Genomic DNA, 18,363 nt, shown 5'->3' on the forward strand with positions numbered 1-18,363 from the left:
TTTGAGTTGACACGTGTGTGTTAACTTATCACTGTGCTGGTTCCTCCCTGGTTCGACCCCTCGGCTGCACAAACTGTACATAATTTGGCAGCAAGCCGGTCGTTCACACACAGCAGAGATACACCTGTGAAGGCTGACAAACAGCCTCTATCCCTCCTACAGTCAGTCATTCAGTCATTCATTCGGCTGCAGACACTCCTTTGTAAGCCAATTTGATTTGTTCTGTTTGGTTAAGCCTTGGAGCACCATGTGTGTCACTCTAATCAACAAAAAACGTATTTCCTTACTGTTTTAATTTAGTCTTGCGGTTTATCTGTGAGCTGTCAGCGTGAGCAGTGAGAAAGAAACAGCTGTTGCTACTATTGTTGATTATCACTATACCAGAATGACATGAACATAACAGGACCAAAGCTTCTCTACGACCAAACCCGTACTTCCTAAAAGCAATTTAACACATTTCTTTTATAGTCAATGAATAGTTGAGTAGAATGTTTCCTGTATGAAGAGCTGATATTCAGTGTCAGTGATGCCGCCCTGCTGAGGGAGACTCATGCTCACCACTCATTTAATGATAAAATGATGGTTAAGTGTTATATTTCATGGGCTGACCCCAGTGAGGTCATGCAGAGACTCGTTTGAACTGCTTGTATGTGCAGTGTGGCAGAAATCCCAGCATGCACAGCTGGAAATGCAACTTTCCTGAATTTAAAACTTTGTAACAGCCCAAACATTAGAGAGATGAGATGAGACTTTATTGATCCCTGAGGGGAAATACCAATGTTGCAGCAGCACAGAGGCAGGTGGAGAGGTAAGAAAACAAAGAACCAAGTCAATGAAGGAATGAAAAATAAAACAAGAAGCTAAAGAGGTGATAAAAAAACACTTATATAATGAATACATTGCACTACGTCAGCCTGTCTATTTGAATTGTGCATTGTGTGTAGTAAGAAATCTTGTTTTTACTTTTACCTCCACGCACTGTTGAAGCCAAGGGAAAGTCAGACTTCACCATTCAAATGTTGTGTTTTTGTCTCTTAGAGTTTAAAGTATCCAAAGGGTTCACATTCTTGATCCGACCGTAGTGAAGTCAGTGGAGCTGCTGCTCGTCACTCAAAGCCTCTGAGCAAAACCTTGGAAACAAGGGAAATCACTTCTGTTTTTCTGTTTCTCTTCTCGCTGTTTATCTTCGTCCAAGAACTCAACACACGCAATAAAGTCCACTGATTGCAGTGACTGTTAAAATGAATTGATTTTGCTGGCCTTCATGTTGAGATAAACACTTTTTGATTAAACGCAGATTTGTTGATTTGTTTCTGGTGTACACATTACAGTTTGAAGAGTGACAGTTCATCTGGCTCAGAGATTTTCAAGTTTCAAGTTCAAAAACCAGAGATGTAAACTTTTCATCAAACAGGGACACGGTTAAATTGGCCTTCTGAGTGAAAGAAACACTCAGCAAGAAAGCAATTCACTTAATTCTCTCTCCTATAAATGATTGAAATTAATCATTCGGGTTGTATGTCCAAGCTTGAAATAACAGGGAGGGGGAAAAGGAACAAAGAGCTGTTAGAGAAGCACAGAGAGCACACACACAAGGTTTGAAGTCTTTTTATAACATACAGTTCATCAGTACTTCAGTATGTCACAAAAGAAGAGAAGAAGCACACAGGAAAAGATGAAGAGGAGGAGAAGAAAGAAATGAAATGAAAGAAATGCAGAAGATAAATATCTTTAGAGCGATGAGTTGTTCCTGTATTAGGGGGCGGTGAGCGAGATGTTGTACCCATTTTAGGGGGCGGTGGAGGAGATTCATTGCTTTGGTTTAGGCGGTGATGGGAGACTATGTTGTGTTTTAGGGGAGAGAAGTTCTTCTTGCTGCAGCAGTAATAGTAGAGTTGTTGTAATTCTCCTTGAAGTGCAGTTGTTAGAGGTTACTGGACACCAGCAGGAGCAGTTTGAGGGGGTAGAAGAGTTCAGTCATCGTTGAAAATGGAGAGTGAGCAGCAGAGCAGGGTCACAGATGAAATTTACTAACAATATCAATTATTCATGCAAACTATCAACCGAGCCTCGAACCAACAGGCTCATATTGGCAAATCCATGGACTTCTCAACAGCAGCTTTTTATTAGAAAACAGAATAACCCTCACAGCCTGCCAGCACTGTGAGGCCTCAGCCTGGAGGTTCTCTAGTGGCTGCACAGTGGAAGCTCCCAGAAAAACTAAATTAGGTAATCCGGAAAACAACACAATTTCTCTCCAGCAAGACAAAGTCTGTGCCGATGAGTCTGAACTCTCAACATAAATTCACATCTTCTTTAGTCAGCTTTTGTAGCAAATGTGTAAATGATCCCTCTATAACAAGCTGTGGGTGTTCACAGAGGCAACACTTCTGGGTACCATTCTCTTTCACACAATTTGAGATTTTCTGGTGATTTTCCAGTAAATCCCAAACAAGGTGGCCGGCAGTACGCCCATGCTCCACGGCTGCATTTGGTTCCACAGTGACTCACTTTCCTCTGAGTGGCTGAATTTGGACAGAAGGGAGTTGTTTTTAGAGAGAGAGTTTGTGAAGGAGATCAACTGAGGACAAAACCAAACAGCCCTGCACTCGACATGAGGAGGTGTTGATATAACAAACTGTCCTCGGGTGCGTGGACCTGGAAGAGAGCATGGTATCACACCCTGGAGGCCATTTTCTGGATCATTTCAGTCAATCAGCAGCACATAAAAAATGTTGAAAGCTCAACAGATGGTGGAGAATATTTTTAGCAACTTTTGAGGTGGAGAAACAACATCAAGTGAGGGAGGAAATCCTGCGCCATGTTTGATTTCACATCATTTGTATCAGCTTTAAATATAAAAAGACCTTTCTCTGTCTTAGTAAACCATATTTTTTTGTTACTTCATACCTGCTCAATGTCCAATGTCACTAAGATGATAACGAGTTTGTGCTTTTTCCACATTCTACCCATGACAAAGTTTGAGCCACCGAGGGAGTGAAACCCCACGGGAGATGGCCACACATGACCGCAACAGTTGTGGATCAGTGGTAGGAGAAAGCTTGATAGGCTTGAAGCTGGGGGCAGCGTCCTCGATGAACGGGAGGAAAACCGAGGAATGAGTGTGGATACGACTCCCTTTGATTCACTTTGTTTTGAATCCATTTTTTCATTTCCATTTTCACGTAACATCACAGTTTTTCCCATCAAGCTTCTGCGAAGATGTTCTGAGTGAAATGAGGGGGAAGGAAACCTGCAGCTTCTCAGGCTTCGATGCAGCTCGGTTCAGACACAGAGCTTAACCAGAGGTCATTTCCACTGATTAATGAGTGATTAGAGGAGCCTGCTCACCAAGTGGCCGAACCAATTGATGGGATAACCTTTGAGTATTCCCATCTGTCAGCCTAATTAGTTAGCCCACCAGCCCTCTCTCTGAACCACAACATCACTGCAACACACAGCTCAGAGGAGACACGTTTTCCTCTGAAAAACCAGTTTAAATATTTTCCAAAAAGAAAAGAGAGACTGAAAAAACTCCAACAGTCAATGGTACTAAGACATATTGATTGTATATTAATTAGTATTATTAGCAACAGTTCAGCACAAGCATTAGTAAAATCAGTCAGAGCTACTTACATGAAAACACAATGATAATTCTTTATTGCTTCTCAAAGCAAGAAAACACCAAAGTGTGGATTCTCCATATTTTATTTATTCACTTAACTGTTGGGCAAGATTTGTTTCCCAGCATAAAGGTTTGTTGTGTCAAAGCCTGCTCTGCTGGCTTAAATTGCTCATAAGTAGTAAATATACTAAGAGCCAAAGAGTACAGGAATGAGCCGATAAAACACTGAATATGAACAGTTTTAATGGTAGAATGTAAAGAGGATGTCACCTCCAGCCCTGGTTGTCACGACACTTTGGTGGAAAATTAGACTACATTAAAATATCCTGCTTAAACTGTTTCCTGTATATCTGTCTGAGTGGATTTTGACCCTCCTGGCAGGTAAGTTTGCTCTCATGTTACAGCACCAAACATCAGCAGGGGGGAAAAGTGCTACAGAGGTCAAAGATGATCATTTGGGGTGATCACAAACTTGATTTTTACAACCAGAGTGAAACATCAGAGCGAAGACGACAGGAAACATCCTCTCAGACTGTGATGGAGCAGCTGTAGCCCAGAGGTGAAAAGGAAAAGCAGTGGGGCCATCTAGTGGTCGAGGTGTGAACTATAAGTGACATTCAGTGAAGTGTGGATGTGAGGGAGAAAAAGAAGTGAGGAAATGTTACAAAGCAGAAAAAAACTTTAACTTTAACATGTGATGCTGACCAGCAGAGACTCACAACTTAACAACTGAACATAAACCCTCTGCATCGCTCTGCTAACGCTCCACATCCAAACCATCCTCTCAGGGTGTCTGTCTGTCTGTCTATAGATCTTGAAGGGGAAAAATTACTTGCAACCTGAGCCCAGTGATGTTTTCATTATAAAATGTTTAGATCCTTTTAGATTTTCATCCTATAACTTCAGTTCATTTTATTCACCATTGCTCCACATCTTTCAGGTCACATTTGCCTTTAATGACAGTTTACCCTCATTTGATTGGCTAAAACTTCACCACTGGAACATTTTTCTTCTCCAGATTTATTAAGAATTGGGAAACCCTGAACACATCTGAACGACAGCTGTGATATCTGAATATCTATAATCACTAATGTTTCAGGTTGGCACACAAACACAACTCACACCCATTTCTAAACTTACCAGGATCTCAAACTCTTCTATTTTTTTCTCCAGCTTCCTTTGTAGTTTACTCTTGCTCTCTCAGAAGTCCTGAAGCTTGATTTATCTCAGTTGTTTTAAAATCTTTTCTATTTTTACCTAAGTAAAGCAATTTTTGCTTACATTTGTCTGATCTGCAGGTCAAAAGACATCTAGAAATTAAATCTGGGAAAAAAATTGGTGTTCAGATGTTAAAAAACTGGAGAAATAATTGGCTTTCAAAGTATTCCCCATACATCACCACTGGTGGGGTCAGTTGGTTTTAGAAGTCAATAATTAGCTACATGGAGGTCAGCTGTGTGGAGTCAGTGGGTGTCAACTGAGTGTCTTACAAATAAAACTGCATCTGATTAAAAGATGCAAGTGACAGTTTGAGTCACTTAACCTCCCCTGGAGATACAGCTGTAAATCTAATGTGCACGTTTGTATTTTTCCTTGTGTGTTTTAAAAAGACTTTAAATCATTATTACTCTCTGCAGAGACCCTCGAAGGCTTGTGAGGGTCGGTGGTAAAATTAATGCAGTAAAATAAATGAACATTTACATTTATTACAACTTCATGGGTTATTTAATAAATCTTCCAAGTGAGGTGATGACGTATAGTTAACATCGAGGCATTATAGTTACTTCGCACATCAAGATTAATTTTAAATGCTAAATACTGGGCAGCACAGTTATGAATGATGAGACAAAGTGGCAAAATAAAATAAAGAGTTGCATATTTATTCACTAATCGAGCCTCATGTTACAGAATTGAATCAAACTGAGTGTATGGTGGGTGTGACATGTCCTCTTCCCGTCACCTGATCAGTCAGGATGCAGAGGTACAACTCAAACCGGGTCCCACGCCGGGATCGGCTGCTCTGTGAACGAACGAGCCAAAATCATCAGCAGAAGCTTTCTAGAAGCTGAACTCCTCCTGTCAGGTGAACACACACAGCATCCAGGTGCTCTACACACACACAGGTGTTATTATTGCCTAGGAGTTTTTATTTTCTACAGGAATTTACAGCAAAAAAAGACTAACACTGTTGTTGCTAATATTCAAAAAGGTCCTGAAAAGGAATTCTAGCACACTTTTCGACAAGTATTAAAAACACACACGCCTCCCGTCTCAGCCCGCCCCACCTCTCACTCCAGTTTCCAGGGCAACTAAACATCACATCAATAAAAAAATGAAAAGGAAATACATATTTTGCATTGGCACAGAACAAAAGCAAACGGGCAGCAAAATAATAAAAAAAAAAAGTGTTTGTTTTGAGCTGCTTGAAGAACCATCAAGAAAGTTGTTGTGAAATATTTTCCCACAGTTTTCTGGCTAACGCTGTCTGGTCCAGTGTGGTCAATTTCTGGTTGCTTTTATCCTGCGTAGGTGCCGTATTGGCCTGGTTACCTCGTATGGAAACCAGGAAAGATCATGAAATGGCTTGAAAATGCAGAGGGGAAATGATAAAGTCACCTTCTGATGGTGGAATTCTTACTTCTATGAATTTGGAAAATTTGCAAGAATCAAATTAAAATTGAATATTGGGAGCAGAAGAGACTGAGCTATGCTGACTTTGTGTCCCTAGCTGTAGTTGAGGATGTGTTCAGACACTGTGTACATGCACACGTCAATTTAATGTGTTATTGATGATTTTAATTGCTCTGTCCGTCACACCAGTGACGACATCTACAGTTCTCATAAAACTGCTTTGCGGAGTTCAGCTGAAACTAATATGAAGCTTCAGCAGTTAGTTTAATACATTAAAGAGACTTAAAAACATGTGAAATTAAAATAAAAAATACTCAACTTTAGGTAAAAGTCATTTGAAAATGTTATGTAATTATTAAATGTTGTTAGCAAAAATGTACTTAAAGTCCTAAAGTAAGAGCAGATAACAGCTCCCATGAGTGATCAACTAATATGTTACATTCTCATATTATTATTACTGTTGGAGTAAGCGATGCTAATTTAAACTGTTTTATATACTGTTGGCTGCAGCATGTTTTATTAACTGGTCCTTCATTTTGTATGTAAAATGCGAGTCAAAGTAGCAGCTGCAGATGTAGTAGAGAAGAAGTACAAAATGAAGAAATAATACAACTACCTCATATTTGTACGTCTGTACAGTCCACCCCCACTGGTTTTTACAGTTGTTACTCTGAAGCCCTCTTTAACAAACTCTGGATTTTGGGATCTGTAATTAAAACTGAATTGACTGACAGCTTACTTGACAAGATCATATCAAGTAGTGATGTGACAAACTGTGAACATCTGGTTCTCCGCACAGATCAAAACAAAGTCAAAAACAATATTTGGAAGCATCCAGCTTCCAGTGGCGTCATCCCACCTTCCCTCTGTCATCCAGGATCTAACATCTGTCCTTCTATGAGTGGGACAATAAGGCCTAACTGCCAGAAATACCAAAATCATACATTTTTAATTAGAAAAAGCAGGATGGCCTGACTCTCAAAGACCTACCCGACTCTGGACGGGAACTGTGCCCACCGCTGCCTAAAAATGCCCAGAATCTGAAGATGAAAAGTCTAATTTTTAGCCTTTGGATGAGTTTCAGAAGAATAAGAATCACACAAGGGATTTTTCCTACTGTGCACAAGCTGAAGGAGGCTTCATGTTCATTACCATAAAGCCAAACTCTCCTAAAAAACTGTTAACACTTGGAAAAATATCTACAGTATCTTCATCTGGAGTAGATGCAAAAACAGAAACCTTTTTGTGATGAATCTTACGGACCCAGAGGGGAGGGGTGATTGAGAAGCTGCAGTTCATCCACAAGGAGGCAGAAGAAGAAATAAAAGTGCACTAAAAAAAGCAAACAGATTTACAAGCCATTTAATCTTGAATTCAGTCGTAGAATCATACAAAAGGAGTGAAAAAGGTCAAAAAGGAGCAACAATTTGACTTATTTCAGGACTTTCATCTTGAGAATAGATAATATTTCTTCAGGAAATCCATCAGCTGTTATTGAAAGAAGTTCAGATACACCAGAATAAATAAAATATTTCACCTTTTTTTTCCCAACAAAGTGAGGGCTAAATACAAGATTAACTGACTTGCAGAGGTGAATATTTTGTGAGGAAGGCAGAAGAAAGGAGGGAGGTGAAAAGAGGTAAGAAAAGAAAGAGTGAAGATATACATGGCAGCTGTAATGATCCACTGTATTAGTTTTATAGGGTGTTATTAAAGCACTACAGACGAAGTGTGTCGGCTGCCTGCCACACACTGGGCTTCATTGTCTCTAATATGCAGCAGTGCGCTACGTTAATGTGTAATAAATCATTTACACAAACAAAAGTCCCCCACTCCCAGCTGTTACATCTGCATAGCAAAAAGAAAAAACAAATAAATAAAATAACAAACACACAGAAAAATAACTGAGCCTTCAAACCATCTTTAACAATAACTCAAACCCCATCTTTTGTTTCAGTGGCTACTGTTTTCATTTCCTCTAAAAGATAATACAGAAGTAGTTTTGATGCAAGATTTGTTATTATTATTACTTTTTTGTTTGTTTGTGTTTTGTTTTTTTAGAAAAAATTTCTTCATGAAGCGCACTTCCTACTTCCTCTTGGTCCTGTGGTGGTGTCTGATTGGCCGGCTAGTCGTCGTCATCGTCGACCACGGGGTCCGTGTCCCAGCATGTGATGTCAATCTCTGAGCGCACACACAGAAACACACAAATGCCATTTATTCTATGAAAGATAATTATGGCATTTCTAGTATGATGTTACACAATTATAGAAACGCAGCACCACAAACTACATCCTCCAGTGATCATAGAGCTGAATTAACACCTTTCTAAGGACTTAAACTGTGCTAGTTTTAGTTAGTTACTTAATGAACTGGCAACTCACTGCATATGTTCTCTTTCTTAAACTGCAAAATGTGTAAAAAGTCACTAATCTCACACAAAATTCAATTTATGTCATTCTGTCAGGGATATTTTTAAACCTGGGATCTTTTTTTTACATATTTTGGGTTAAAAATGACCAGAGGGAACAAAAAGTTTGACATTAGCTTGAAAGTAAACGAAACAACGAAGCAAAATAGGAAGTGTGAATAATGGAAACAGTATTTGTGTTAAAAAGAGTGAAAACACAACATAAAATAATGAATATATAGTATTAAGTATCTCACCTGGTGGCTTGTTATAAAAGACCGGCGCAGGTTTAGCTGAGGACTCCTCTGAATGGCCAAATTCTTCCTCCTGTGATTGGCTGAAATAGCCCTCGCTCGCCTGTAAGAGCCGACAGATACAACAAGGAGAAAGAAAAAAAACTTTTAACAAACAACAACACTGAACCCTCTTCTTGATTTCCTGGCAGCAGCATTAACACGTCTCACCTGAGTCCCTTCTTTCAGCAGCGTCTCCCCATTGGTCATCAACAGCTGTCCATCTTCCAGGTCCTGCCCCTCCGCGGACGCGTGCTGCAGTGCATGCTGGTAGCTGAGGGTCATCTGATCAGAGGCCGTCACGTCCACCAGACTAGTGGGGTCGTCCTCAGCGCCGGTGCCCGAGCAGAAGGTCCCGTCCATCATCTCATCGAAGCTGAGGAGGGCCTGAGGCTTGCCGCTGGCGGCGGTGGCACTGCTGGGTGGGGCGTTGTCGCGAAGGACGCTGGCGTCACCCATCAGGTCGACCAGATTGGAGGACTGGGAGGGGTTGGCAGGAGGGGTGGAGCTGCTGTCCCACAGGTTGACCAGGCTGTCTGTCCCAGACTCCCACACAGAGAAGTTGGAGGAGTCGCGGGCCTGTGGGGCGACGCTCTGCACGGGCTTGGTGGGTGTTGACTCCTGGACTGGTGGCTTCTGCTCCTGCTTTGGCACTGAATCTGGTGCAGAAAGCACAACACCCAATGAATAACGAATCCAAATACTTTGTCTTAAAGGGACAGTTCACGCCACAATCAGTGACTGTATATAAGAGGTGGACATCATCCACTGGTTTGTGATCTGCCGTTTTGAAGCCTTGAGTTTGGTGTTTTCCAAATCACCACCTTGTGTTTTGAAGCTGGAAGTGATGCATGAGTTTTTTCCCCCTGTTCCTGATTGGTTAGGCTTAGGTATGGCCTGCCTGTGATTGGTTCATCACAAGGTAGTCCTGCATTAAAGCATATCCTGCTTTATCGTCTGTTTTCCTCTAAATCTGACCATAATTTACTAAATGAACATCGTGCTGTGTTGAAGAAGACGGGAAACTAGAGACTGAGACCATAAACTCATTAGGAAAGTGTTTACTGAGGTAAACAATCAAGTGAGAAGTCATTTACTCATAGACTTCCATACAATGGGAGCAGTGGAGTCGCCCCCTGCTGGCCATTAGAAAGGATGCAGGTTTAAGGGACTTCAGCATCAATTTCACTGTTCAGACCAGTCAGTCTATGGTTGCAATCAAAAATACATATTTTTATTATTTTCTACTGAACAACACCCCCCAAACGTCTCACCACGCATCCACTCATGGACAAAAGGCTCATGCTCATGACAGATAGCTGATGTAGCACCACTGAGCTAGCTGAGATGGACACCATTACTGTTTAGATCCTGTGCTGTCACGACCAAAAGCCTCTCTTCCATGAGTCCGTGTGTGATGAGATGGTTGGTGGGTGAAGTTTGGTAGAAAATACAACATGAAACTGCTCTTAAACTCTGTGGCACTAAAGGTAAGAGGACAAAATGTGTGTAGAACTGTATGAACTGTCCCTTTAACTCTATCTGAAGGTTACATCTAACCTTTGTTGTGACTATTTTTCAACATGTAGCTAGGAGCTGCTTTCAACTGACAAGGTCACATGTTGTCATTTGTCACTTTGATTCCACTTTCACTCTCACCCCACTCGTCTCTGCAGTCCTCCTCCTCCCTGCTGAAGTCCTCTTTGATGGGTGTGGTGACTATTTTAGGAATGGGTGACACGGCGGCCATGTTGCGCTCTGTGCTTGCTTCATCGTCCCCTAGAGAGACAGAAAAACACCACAACAACATCAGAGTGGTGCACAGCAAAAGTCTTCACCGCCAAAATCCTCCTAGAACAACAGAATCACACACAGATGCCAGACGTGTTGAACTAACACAGAGTAGTGCTGCTTCACTGATATGTCAGTATGCACAGCTGGTGTTGTTTGTTATACAATTTGCTTTGTCAGTTTACTTGAAATGGGCCCTATTTTTAACATTTGTACACATAGATATTCAAATAAAGGTACAACATGTTTTGGAATTGGTCCAATAGATCGCCGCAGCCTGCAGCCATGAAATAAGCTGCAATGGCTATGATGTAATCCTTTGAGGCAGCTGGTCCAGTCAAAGCACGTCCACTAAAATATTTTTATCAGACTGTTATTCAGTGTGTCCGACAACATTATGGAGAGGATCCATACAGAGACAGACCTGTAGCAGCCGTTACATTGTTGTATTGAAAGCCTCCAGACAGAGATTTTACCTTGCAGAACACACAAGTTGCTGGTCTACTGCTGCCTCAGCTGCTTAGTTTGTTTGTGTTATTGTGTATTACACAAATATTGTGTTGGATCTGGACTATCCCTTTAAAAGTCACACACTAACACAAACAAACTAACCAATGGAAGAAGCGGAATACGAGCAACTCCCATGTTTTGCAAGGTAAAATTACTGTTTTTTGTCTATGGAGTCTGGAGGCTTTGAAGAGAGCGATGTACCGGCAATTTGTGATTACACAAATATGTTCAGGTCCATCTCTGCAGGGATCCTTTCCAGTATGTTGCCAGACATTTTGAATAACAATCTGAGCCTGTCAGCAGCAAAAACAAAATGTTTTAGTGGACGCACTTCAATTGGGCACAGTTGCCCCAAAAAGTCGGCTGCTGGCTGAGGTGATCTACTGGAACAGCTGCAAAACTTGTTGTTCCTATCATTTAGACACCAAAATAGGTAAAACAAAATAAAAAATAAATGAATCAAATGATGGTGTAGCTTCAAAGCTGTCTGGTTTTCTGAGCTTCCACAGTCACACCCTGTGTTACTTCAACACATAACAGAAAATCACAGTAATCACATCACTTGTTTCCATCACACGACCAGCAAACAGACAGATAAAGTCATAGAGCCTGTTTCCAGACCTCCGGACCTCTGCTCACATCTAAGATCTAAGATAGCCTGCTGTCGAGCAATAGAAACATCTTGTGTTGTCTCCTCAGCCAATCAGACTCTTTGTGGATGGGGCCGTAGTTGGTGACATTACCAAGCTGCCATGTCAGGAAGACTCCTTCACTGGATTTAACGTTTTACATTTTATCTGTAGATGAGGTGAGAGTGAAAGAGGCAAAACTCTCAAAGTTGCCTCTTGCGCCGATGCTGGAGGGCAAATCTTGGGATCTACAATATGGACGGCAGGTGTCCAGATGTTGTCCTGCGTGCAGAGGTATCTATCTGGTCTATTTGAACCTCACAGCTTTATTTTTAGCCACACTAGCAGCTTGACTCTGGGGACGACAATGTCAGTCTGCAGATCAGTCAGCTGGTTCATGACTTTGGGCCAGACTGAAATATCTCAACAGCCCTCAGATGGTTTGGAACAGAAACTAACAGTAGTAACTCTTTCCTGTTGGTTTTTTTTTTACATTTCCAGCTAAATATTTAAGAATCCACAAATGGTTTGGCACTGATTTTGTGCAGAATTTTCTTCTAGGGCCGCCATGTTCATGTTTAGGAGAGAGTAGCCAGTTTAAGTCAATTAAAACTGGGAAACAGGTGCATTTTCCAACAAGGAAGTTGTCAAAACCGAGACACAATCAGTATAATCCAGGAAGTCATGAAACAGCCATCAGATACCCTGTGAACATTCATTATTATGCCATCAATGTATACGGACACATTGTGGGTGAGTCACAGTCACAATGCTGACACCACATCCAGGAATACAACTCATCATGACAAACATCATCACAGTGCCAGTCGCGATCGAGATAATCACTTCCACAATCAAAACGTCACTTTTTCTCAGATGTTGGATGATTTCATGCTTGTTGAAGTCAGACGTCCCATTTGGAGAACAAGATTTCCCAGAGGACACAAGCACAATAAACCACTGATGAAGAACAACAGAGTCACTTTGACTGGAAACAAACGGCTGACTGAGATGTGTGACCCTGTTAAAATGACAAATCTCATCCAGCCCAGCTGGGTCTTACATGGGTGGATTCGGCAATTCCAAGAACCTCTGGAGGCCTTGGAGGTGATTGTTGGACGAAATGTTTAATGAAATTGATATTTTTTTTTGTAAACTAGTTCACAAAAATTGTCAATACTATTCATATTAAAGGAGAATCTGGTATTTTTAAATCGGTGCCCAATTTGTACACATTTTGGGTTCGAATTAACTGGTATGTGCAAAACGTTTTGGAACTGATCCAGTAGATCACCTCAGCCAACAGCCGCGAAAGGGACAATGGGTGTAACAATCCTTTTCACAGCCTGTTTCACAGCTGCTGGCTGAGGTGATCTTCTGGATCAGTTCCAAAACATTGCGAACCTACCAGTCATTTAGACACCAACATAAGTAAAAATTGGGCCCAGGCTTAAGAACACCAGAGTTCTCCTTTAAAAGCAGTATTGAATTCAGTGTCAGCTGTCACCAGGGACAGGGACGGACTGGCTCTATGTCCACCCAGCATATCTGCCATTACAAACATGCACCAACAAACACTGCAGATCATAACGGTGGTCTGCATGATTCTGCCCTGTAACTACATTATTGCTGACCAATTTGTACAAAAATAACAAATTGTGTAGCTTACCATTAAAGATATCGAGCCATGCACATAGTTTTTTTTTTTTTTTTGCAGGATTTCAAAATGTATTTTTTCATGTATACAAGTTCTGCCCCTACTCTGATATCGTGGAGATTAATGGGATTTTCTTTGTGGTGCTTGCAGCATTAGGAAATAACTTTAGCAGCAACATCTGTTTCCAAAAACTGTAAAGAAAAACTAAACTAAAACTGAAGAAAATCCATTCACCCCCACTGCATTAATGTAGAGGCAGAAAAACTCAAAGACAAATATGTCAAAACCTTAACAAAGATAATAGAGTTTTGTTTGGGACTGTTGTTTTTGCAATTTCCTTGTTTTTTGATTGTTTGTCAGCTGGTTTTGATTCGTCTTGAATGTCAGAGGCTCCTTTGAGGAAATCAATCTAAAACATGCTGGTTACACTGGAAATTGGTCAGCAGAAATGTCAGGTGTTTAGTTAACCCCCTGGAGTCTGTTCATCTGTAAAAACATGGAACGTGTTTTATTTACAGTAACATAACTTTATTCATACATCGTGTAGAGACAAGATGAGAAGGCTCAAACCCAGTTCAGATAAAACCACCATGTAAAAAGACTGCATTATAGTTTAATTCCTTACATGTTTATGCTTTACATGCGTGTATTAACATTGAAAAAATATTTTTTACAACCTCAAACTTTTCTGTAATTTAATTTTGAGTGATTATGACTAAAGATTTGTACATTTTTATAGCCTCCTCTGTCATTTTCCATGAATTCTGGGTTCCTGGCAGTTTTCTACATCGTTAAATTGTTACAACACTGAGGTTGTGTGAGCTGATTTCTATGTATTGGAGTGCATTTTATAACTTCTTATCTCTTCCTCTCTTGTCCTGTGTGTGACGAGCTGCAGGTGAGTCTTGCTGATTGACTGAGTGGATGATTGATTGTGTGAGTGTGTAGTTTGCACCAGGAAGCTGATTGGTTCCTGCATCCACAGCCCCAGTGGACTCTCCTCTCGTCACCTCTGGCCACATGGCTAGAACGTAGCTGTGTGACAATAAAAACTATTTGCTAACTAATAACAGCCCAGGTTTAGAAGGGGTAGTGCTTGTATTCAACCTGTATTCTCCTGTTTTTTGGAATTAGGTTAGTGGCTTGTCTTTTTGTTTTATTTGACTGGATAAGTTTAGCTTGTTCCTCCTTAGGTCTTTTTTTTGTAGTTGTTTTGCTGTTAGCCCACCCTGAAGCTGCAAAAACCTGAAAAAATGTTAAAAAGCCTGTGACACTTTGTTGCTGGTGGTTCCTGGGAGGAAGGAGTCTCATTTACTCATATTGTGGCAGGTTTTCCTTGAGGCCACAGCGTAACATGAATCAGGGACTCCTTGCAGACTTTTAGCTGAGTTCGTGCAGAGTAAAAGACACTGTGCATGTATGAGGATAGTTTTTAAGAGGTGCTAAACAAAGACAGAAATGAATGCAGAGAAAGTCTGCAAACATGAACCAAAATCAACCCAGACTCCAGAGGGTAAAAGGGCTAAAACACACAAAATTGCCATTATGGTCTTTAAACAGATGGACAACTCCAAGTTCACAGAGGTCAAAGATCCACATTCAGTCAAAGGCCAACCAACAGCGGAGGTGACTGACGGCCAGCTCGACGACATCACGTACACACACTCACACACAAACACTCACAGGTTGGTCAGCCGGTCAGGGTTAAAAGCAGGAGGAGTGTGTTTAAGTGTGTGCGCAGGGAGGTGTTGCAGTCCAGGATCAGAGGCGAGAGATTGAGGATCATAAAAGGAGGAAGGTGAAAGAAAACCAGTGAGATTCTGTAGAGAAGTAAAAGCACCTCGTTGCTAACTGAAACCATAAAACATCAGAAACATTTGGAAAAAGAATTCAACATCAGCAGCTGACTGGACGACATCTAAAGGAGGACGACTGAGGGGACGACAGACTCAACATCTAAAACATCACAAACAGCTTTATGGTTTACAGCCATGAAGGAAGTTCTACTTGTAGTTAGCGTGGGTGTTAGGCAGCTGAGCCATGAGACAGACTTCAGAGGGACTTCTTTGGTTAACAAGTGCAAAACGAGGTTTGAGGCTTAAAAATGGGTTCGTTTTTAACGATCTGCAGGTAAAACACTGTTAGCATAAATGCTTAACATACAAATAAAGGTCGGCCTGTTAAAGACACACACAGAAAGCGTGATATGTAAGGATTCTTGCTGTTTTATTACTGAAGTACTTGCAGAAATTTGGTTTTTGGTGTTCGATAACTGTTACAGAACTTACAAAATTGCATGAAATATCTGCACTTGAAGGATAATGCTGGCATTGATTTCTATATTTTTCTTTTTATCAACAAATCCCAAAAAAAGGCCCAAAGTTCGTCTCTCAATAATAATGACTTCCCTAACAGCGTAGGGAAATATGACATGAGTATACAGCACATTATCATTTTTTAAATAAGGCTCAGTAATTTCCTTTAAACAGCTGAATACTGTAGTTTTAGCTCCAACAGGAGGAAATGGTGCATTTGTTGGACTATTTTCAGCGGCGGATTAATCCACATTTGGTGCTCTAGCTGTCTGTGGGACTAAGTCAGAATAAAAGTCAGTGTTTGGATACGCACACAGTACGCAGTTAGTAAGATACAGTTCTTATTGGTTTGGGTCTTTTTATGGGATTTGTTGACAAGATGAGATATGACAATGTGAGAATTGGCTACTTTAAGATGTTTGGGGGAAATGACAGTAGTTGGGAGCGGAGGGCAGGGCGGGGGGGATAAATTCAGTGGGAGGGGGTGAGGTGGTTTTAAGGGTTGGTGCGCACATGTGTGGGATGTGAAAGTGTGTGCGGTATGCGTCAGGTGGAGTGGATTACAAAAATGAAGAGCTAAAGCTGAGAAGATGAAAATGCATGTGGACTGAAAGTGTTAAACCATGTTTGTCTGACAGGCGTCAACTAATCGCGGTTGACTTTTCACCATTTAACATCGGCGCTGTCAACCTCTCTGACTCATGAACTCAAAGTACATCAAAGTACTGAGTGCTATTTTTCTGCTTTTCATCCACTTTTGACTTTTAGTTCCGTTAAGGCGAGACACTACAGGCACATTAGAATAACTAATATCACCATGAAACAACAATTATTTTTTGTATAACAAGTTTCCCGAAATGTTGATTATGAATTAAATATGAATATAAGGCATCAGCTAATTAAAAATGTTCCAGAACAGAAAGCTGAACATTTTGTTGACATAAAGAGCCAAAAGTTTATACAGTGGACATTTTGGATCTCTTTTTTTCTTTTATTACTCCAAAAATTAGAAAATGCCGTCAACACCCATGCGAAATGTTTTTAGCAATAAAATGTGATATAAATCCGCTATATGAATAAACCCCTTTGTCAAAACCCTCAGAATATAGATATGAATAAAACTGTAAAGTTTGGTGCATGAAAGTGCTGCTGAGATGGAGATTTCTGGCTCAGTTTGAGAAAACGGCCTTTAGCGAGATGAATTTATGCAAATCTACAGACGCAAATAGGTAAAGTGTAGTAAAATAAACACCTACATACCTGCTGTATCTACTAAGAAAGCAGAATAGCCCCAAATCTATAAATTGACCAGTGTAAGAAACAACACTGTTTTTGCCTGTAGTGCCTCGCCTTCATTTAAAGCATATAAATCCAATCTGCTCCTTGCAAGCAGCGAGCCACAAATATGCCTTCCCATTATTATTACAGTGTCCTCTGTTATATTTCCTGGTGGAAAATCTCTCACACATTCCTGTTCATTAAAATACTTGTCGCAACTTTAAAGATCCCCTCCAGACATCTTTTAACATGTATATAAATAACTTTGACAGTTAATTAATCTGATATATTCTCTTTGTGAAAACTATCTTGTTAAAATCTTTTGAGATGGCATCTGCACCTCCTCCTCTTCACTGAATATTAGACTAGGATTGGCTCCCAAACACATTTTCTTAAATCACGAATCATGCTTGTAGGCCTCTTTTTTTAAAAAGAAACTTTCCACTAAAAGCAGATGAATGAGCAGAAAAGCTCTCTAGTGTCAACCTCTGCACATACACTGTTCTCTACAACTGTAGGAACAAGACGAAAAGGGAGTGGAGGGGAACTTTAAAGTGGAAGTAGGAGTATTCTGGTTGTGTTTTGAGTATGTAAACATCGTATCTTAGTTTTTGTACACGTGAATAAGATCTTTATTCTGGTTTTGAGAAACAATGGGCTCAAGTAAAATCACCCTCATAGTCTTATCCTGTGTTTACTTTCTGCTCTGGACCGTCGCACCTTCCTTTGTCCGCAACAATGTCGAATTATCTTAAACCGCTTGTACAGTACATGGCATTCATTTCCTGTATATAAAGATGGATGACATGACGGCTCCACAAACGTGAAGTCAAATTCGACAAATTAATTTTTCCCGAAGAGTTTGTCACTTTAGGTAGTTATCACACTGATGTCTGATCACCTAGCTGTTATACATAATGATCGATAGCCCTGATCACTACTCAGGTCTGGAGCCAGCTCAAAGATTCCATATCTGGAATATTTAGGCTTCATCTTTGTACAGTAGAAGGAAGTGTTCCCATCTTTATATACAGTCACTGGTGCCATGAGTGTCGTGATGAGTTGTTGTGCTCCAGTAGAAACCAGAATACTCTCACCAGATCCAGGTCTTGTAACGTGTACGATTCTTTTTTTTTGTTTTGCTAAATTTTGAGCAAAGACACGTAATCAGAAACCAAGATAATGTTTGAATCATGTTTACAGGAAGATGAACAACAGGATTAG

The 18,363-nt window shown here is 40.6% G+C and overlaps 1 protein-coding gene across 3 annotated transcripts in view; it reads right to left on the bottom strand.

The window, feature by feature from the left end:
* Positions 1 to 7,602: 7,602 nt before the first annotated feature.
* The window catches only part of dbn1 (drebrin 1), a 105,451-nt gene continuing 94,690 nt past the window's right edge, over positions 7,603 to 18,363 (bottom strand). For all 3 annotated transcript variants that reach the window (XM_070844132.1, XM_070844133.1, XM_070844131.1), the window contains 4 exons: positions 10,619 to 10,738; positions 9,131 to 9,618; positions 8,924 to 9,023; positions 7,603 to 8,440 (listed from right to left, as the gene is read on the bottom strand). In XM_070844132.1, the coding sequence (XP_070700233.1) occupies positions 8,385 to 8,440; positions 8,924 to 9,023; positions 9,131 to 9,618; positions 10,619 to 10,738 (764 nt within the window). In that variant the 3' untranslated portion in view covers positions 7,603 to 8,384. The remainder of the gene's footprint in view (positions 8,441 to 8,923; positions 9,024 to 9,130; positions 9,619 to 10,618; positions 10,739 to 18,363) is intronic.

This window comes from Pempheris klunzingeri, chromosome 14 (genome assembly GCF_042242105.1).
Source record: "Pempheris klunzingeri isolate RE-2024b chromosome 14, fPemKlu1.hap1, whole genome shotgun sequence".
Taxonomy (NCBI): domain Eukaryota; kingdom Metazoa; phylum Chordata; class Actinopteri; order Acropomatiformes; family Pempheridae; genus Pempheris; species Pempheris klunzingeri.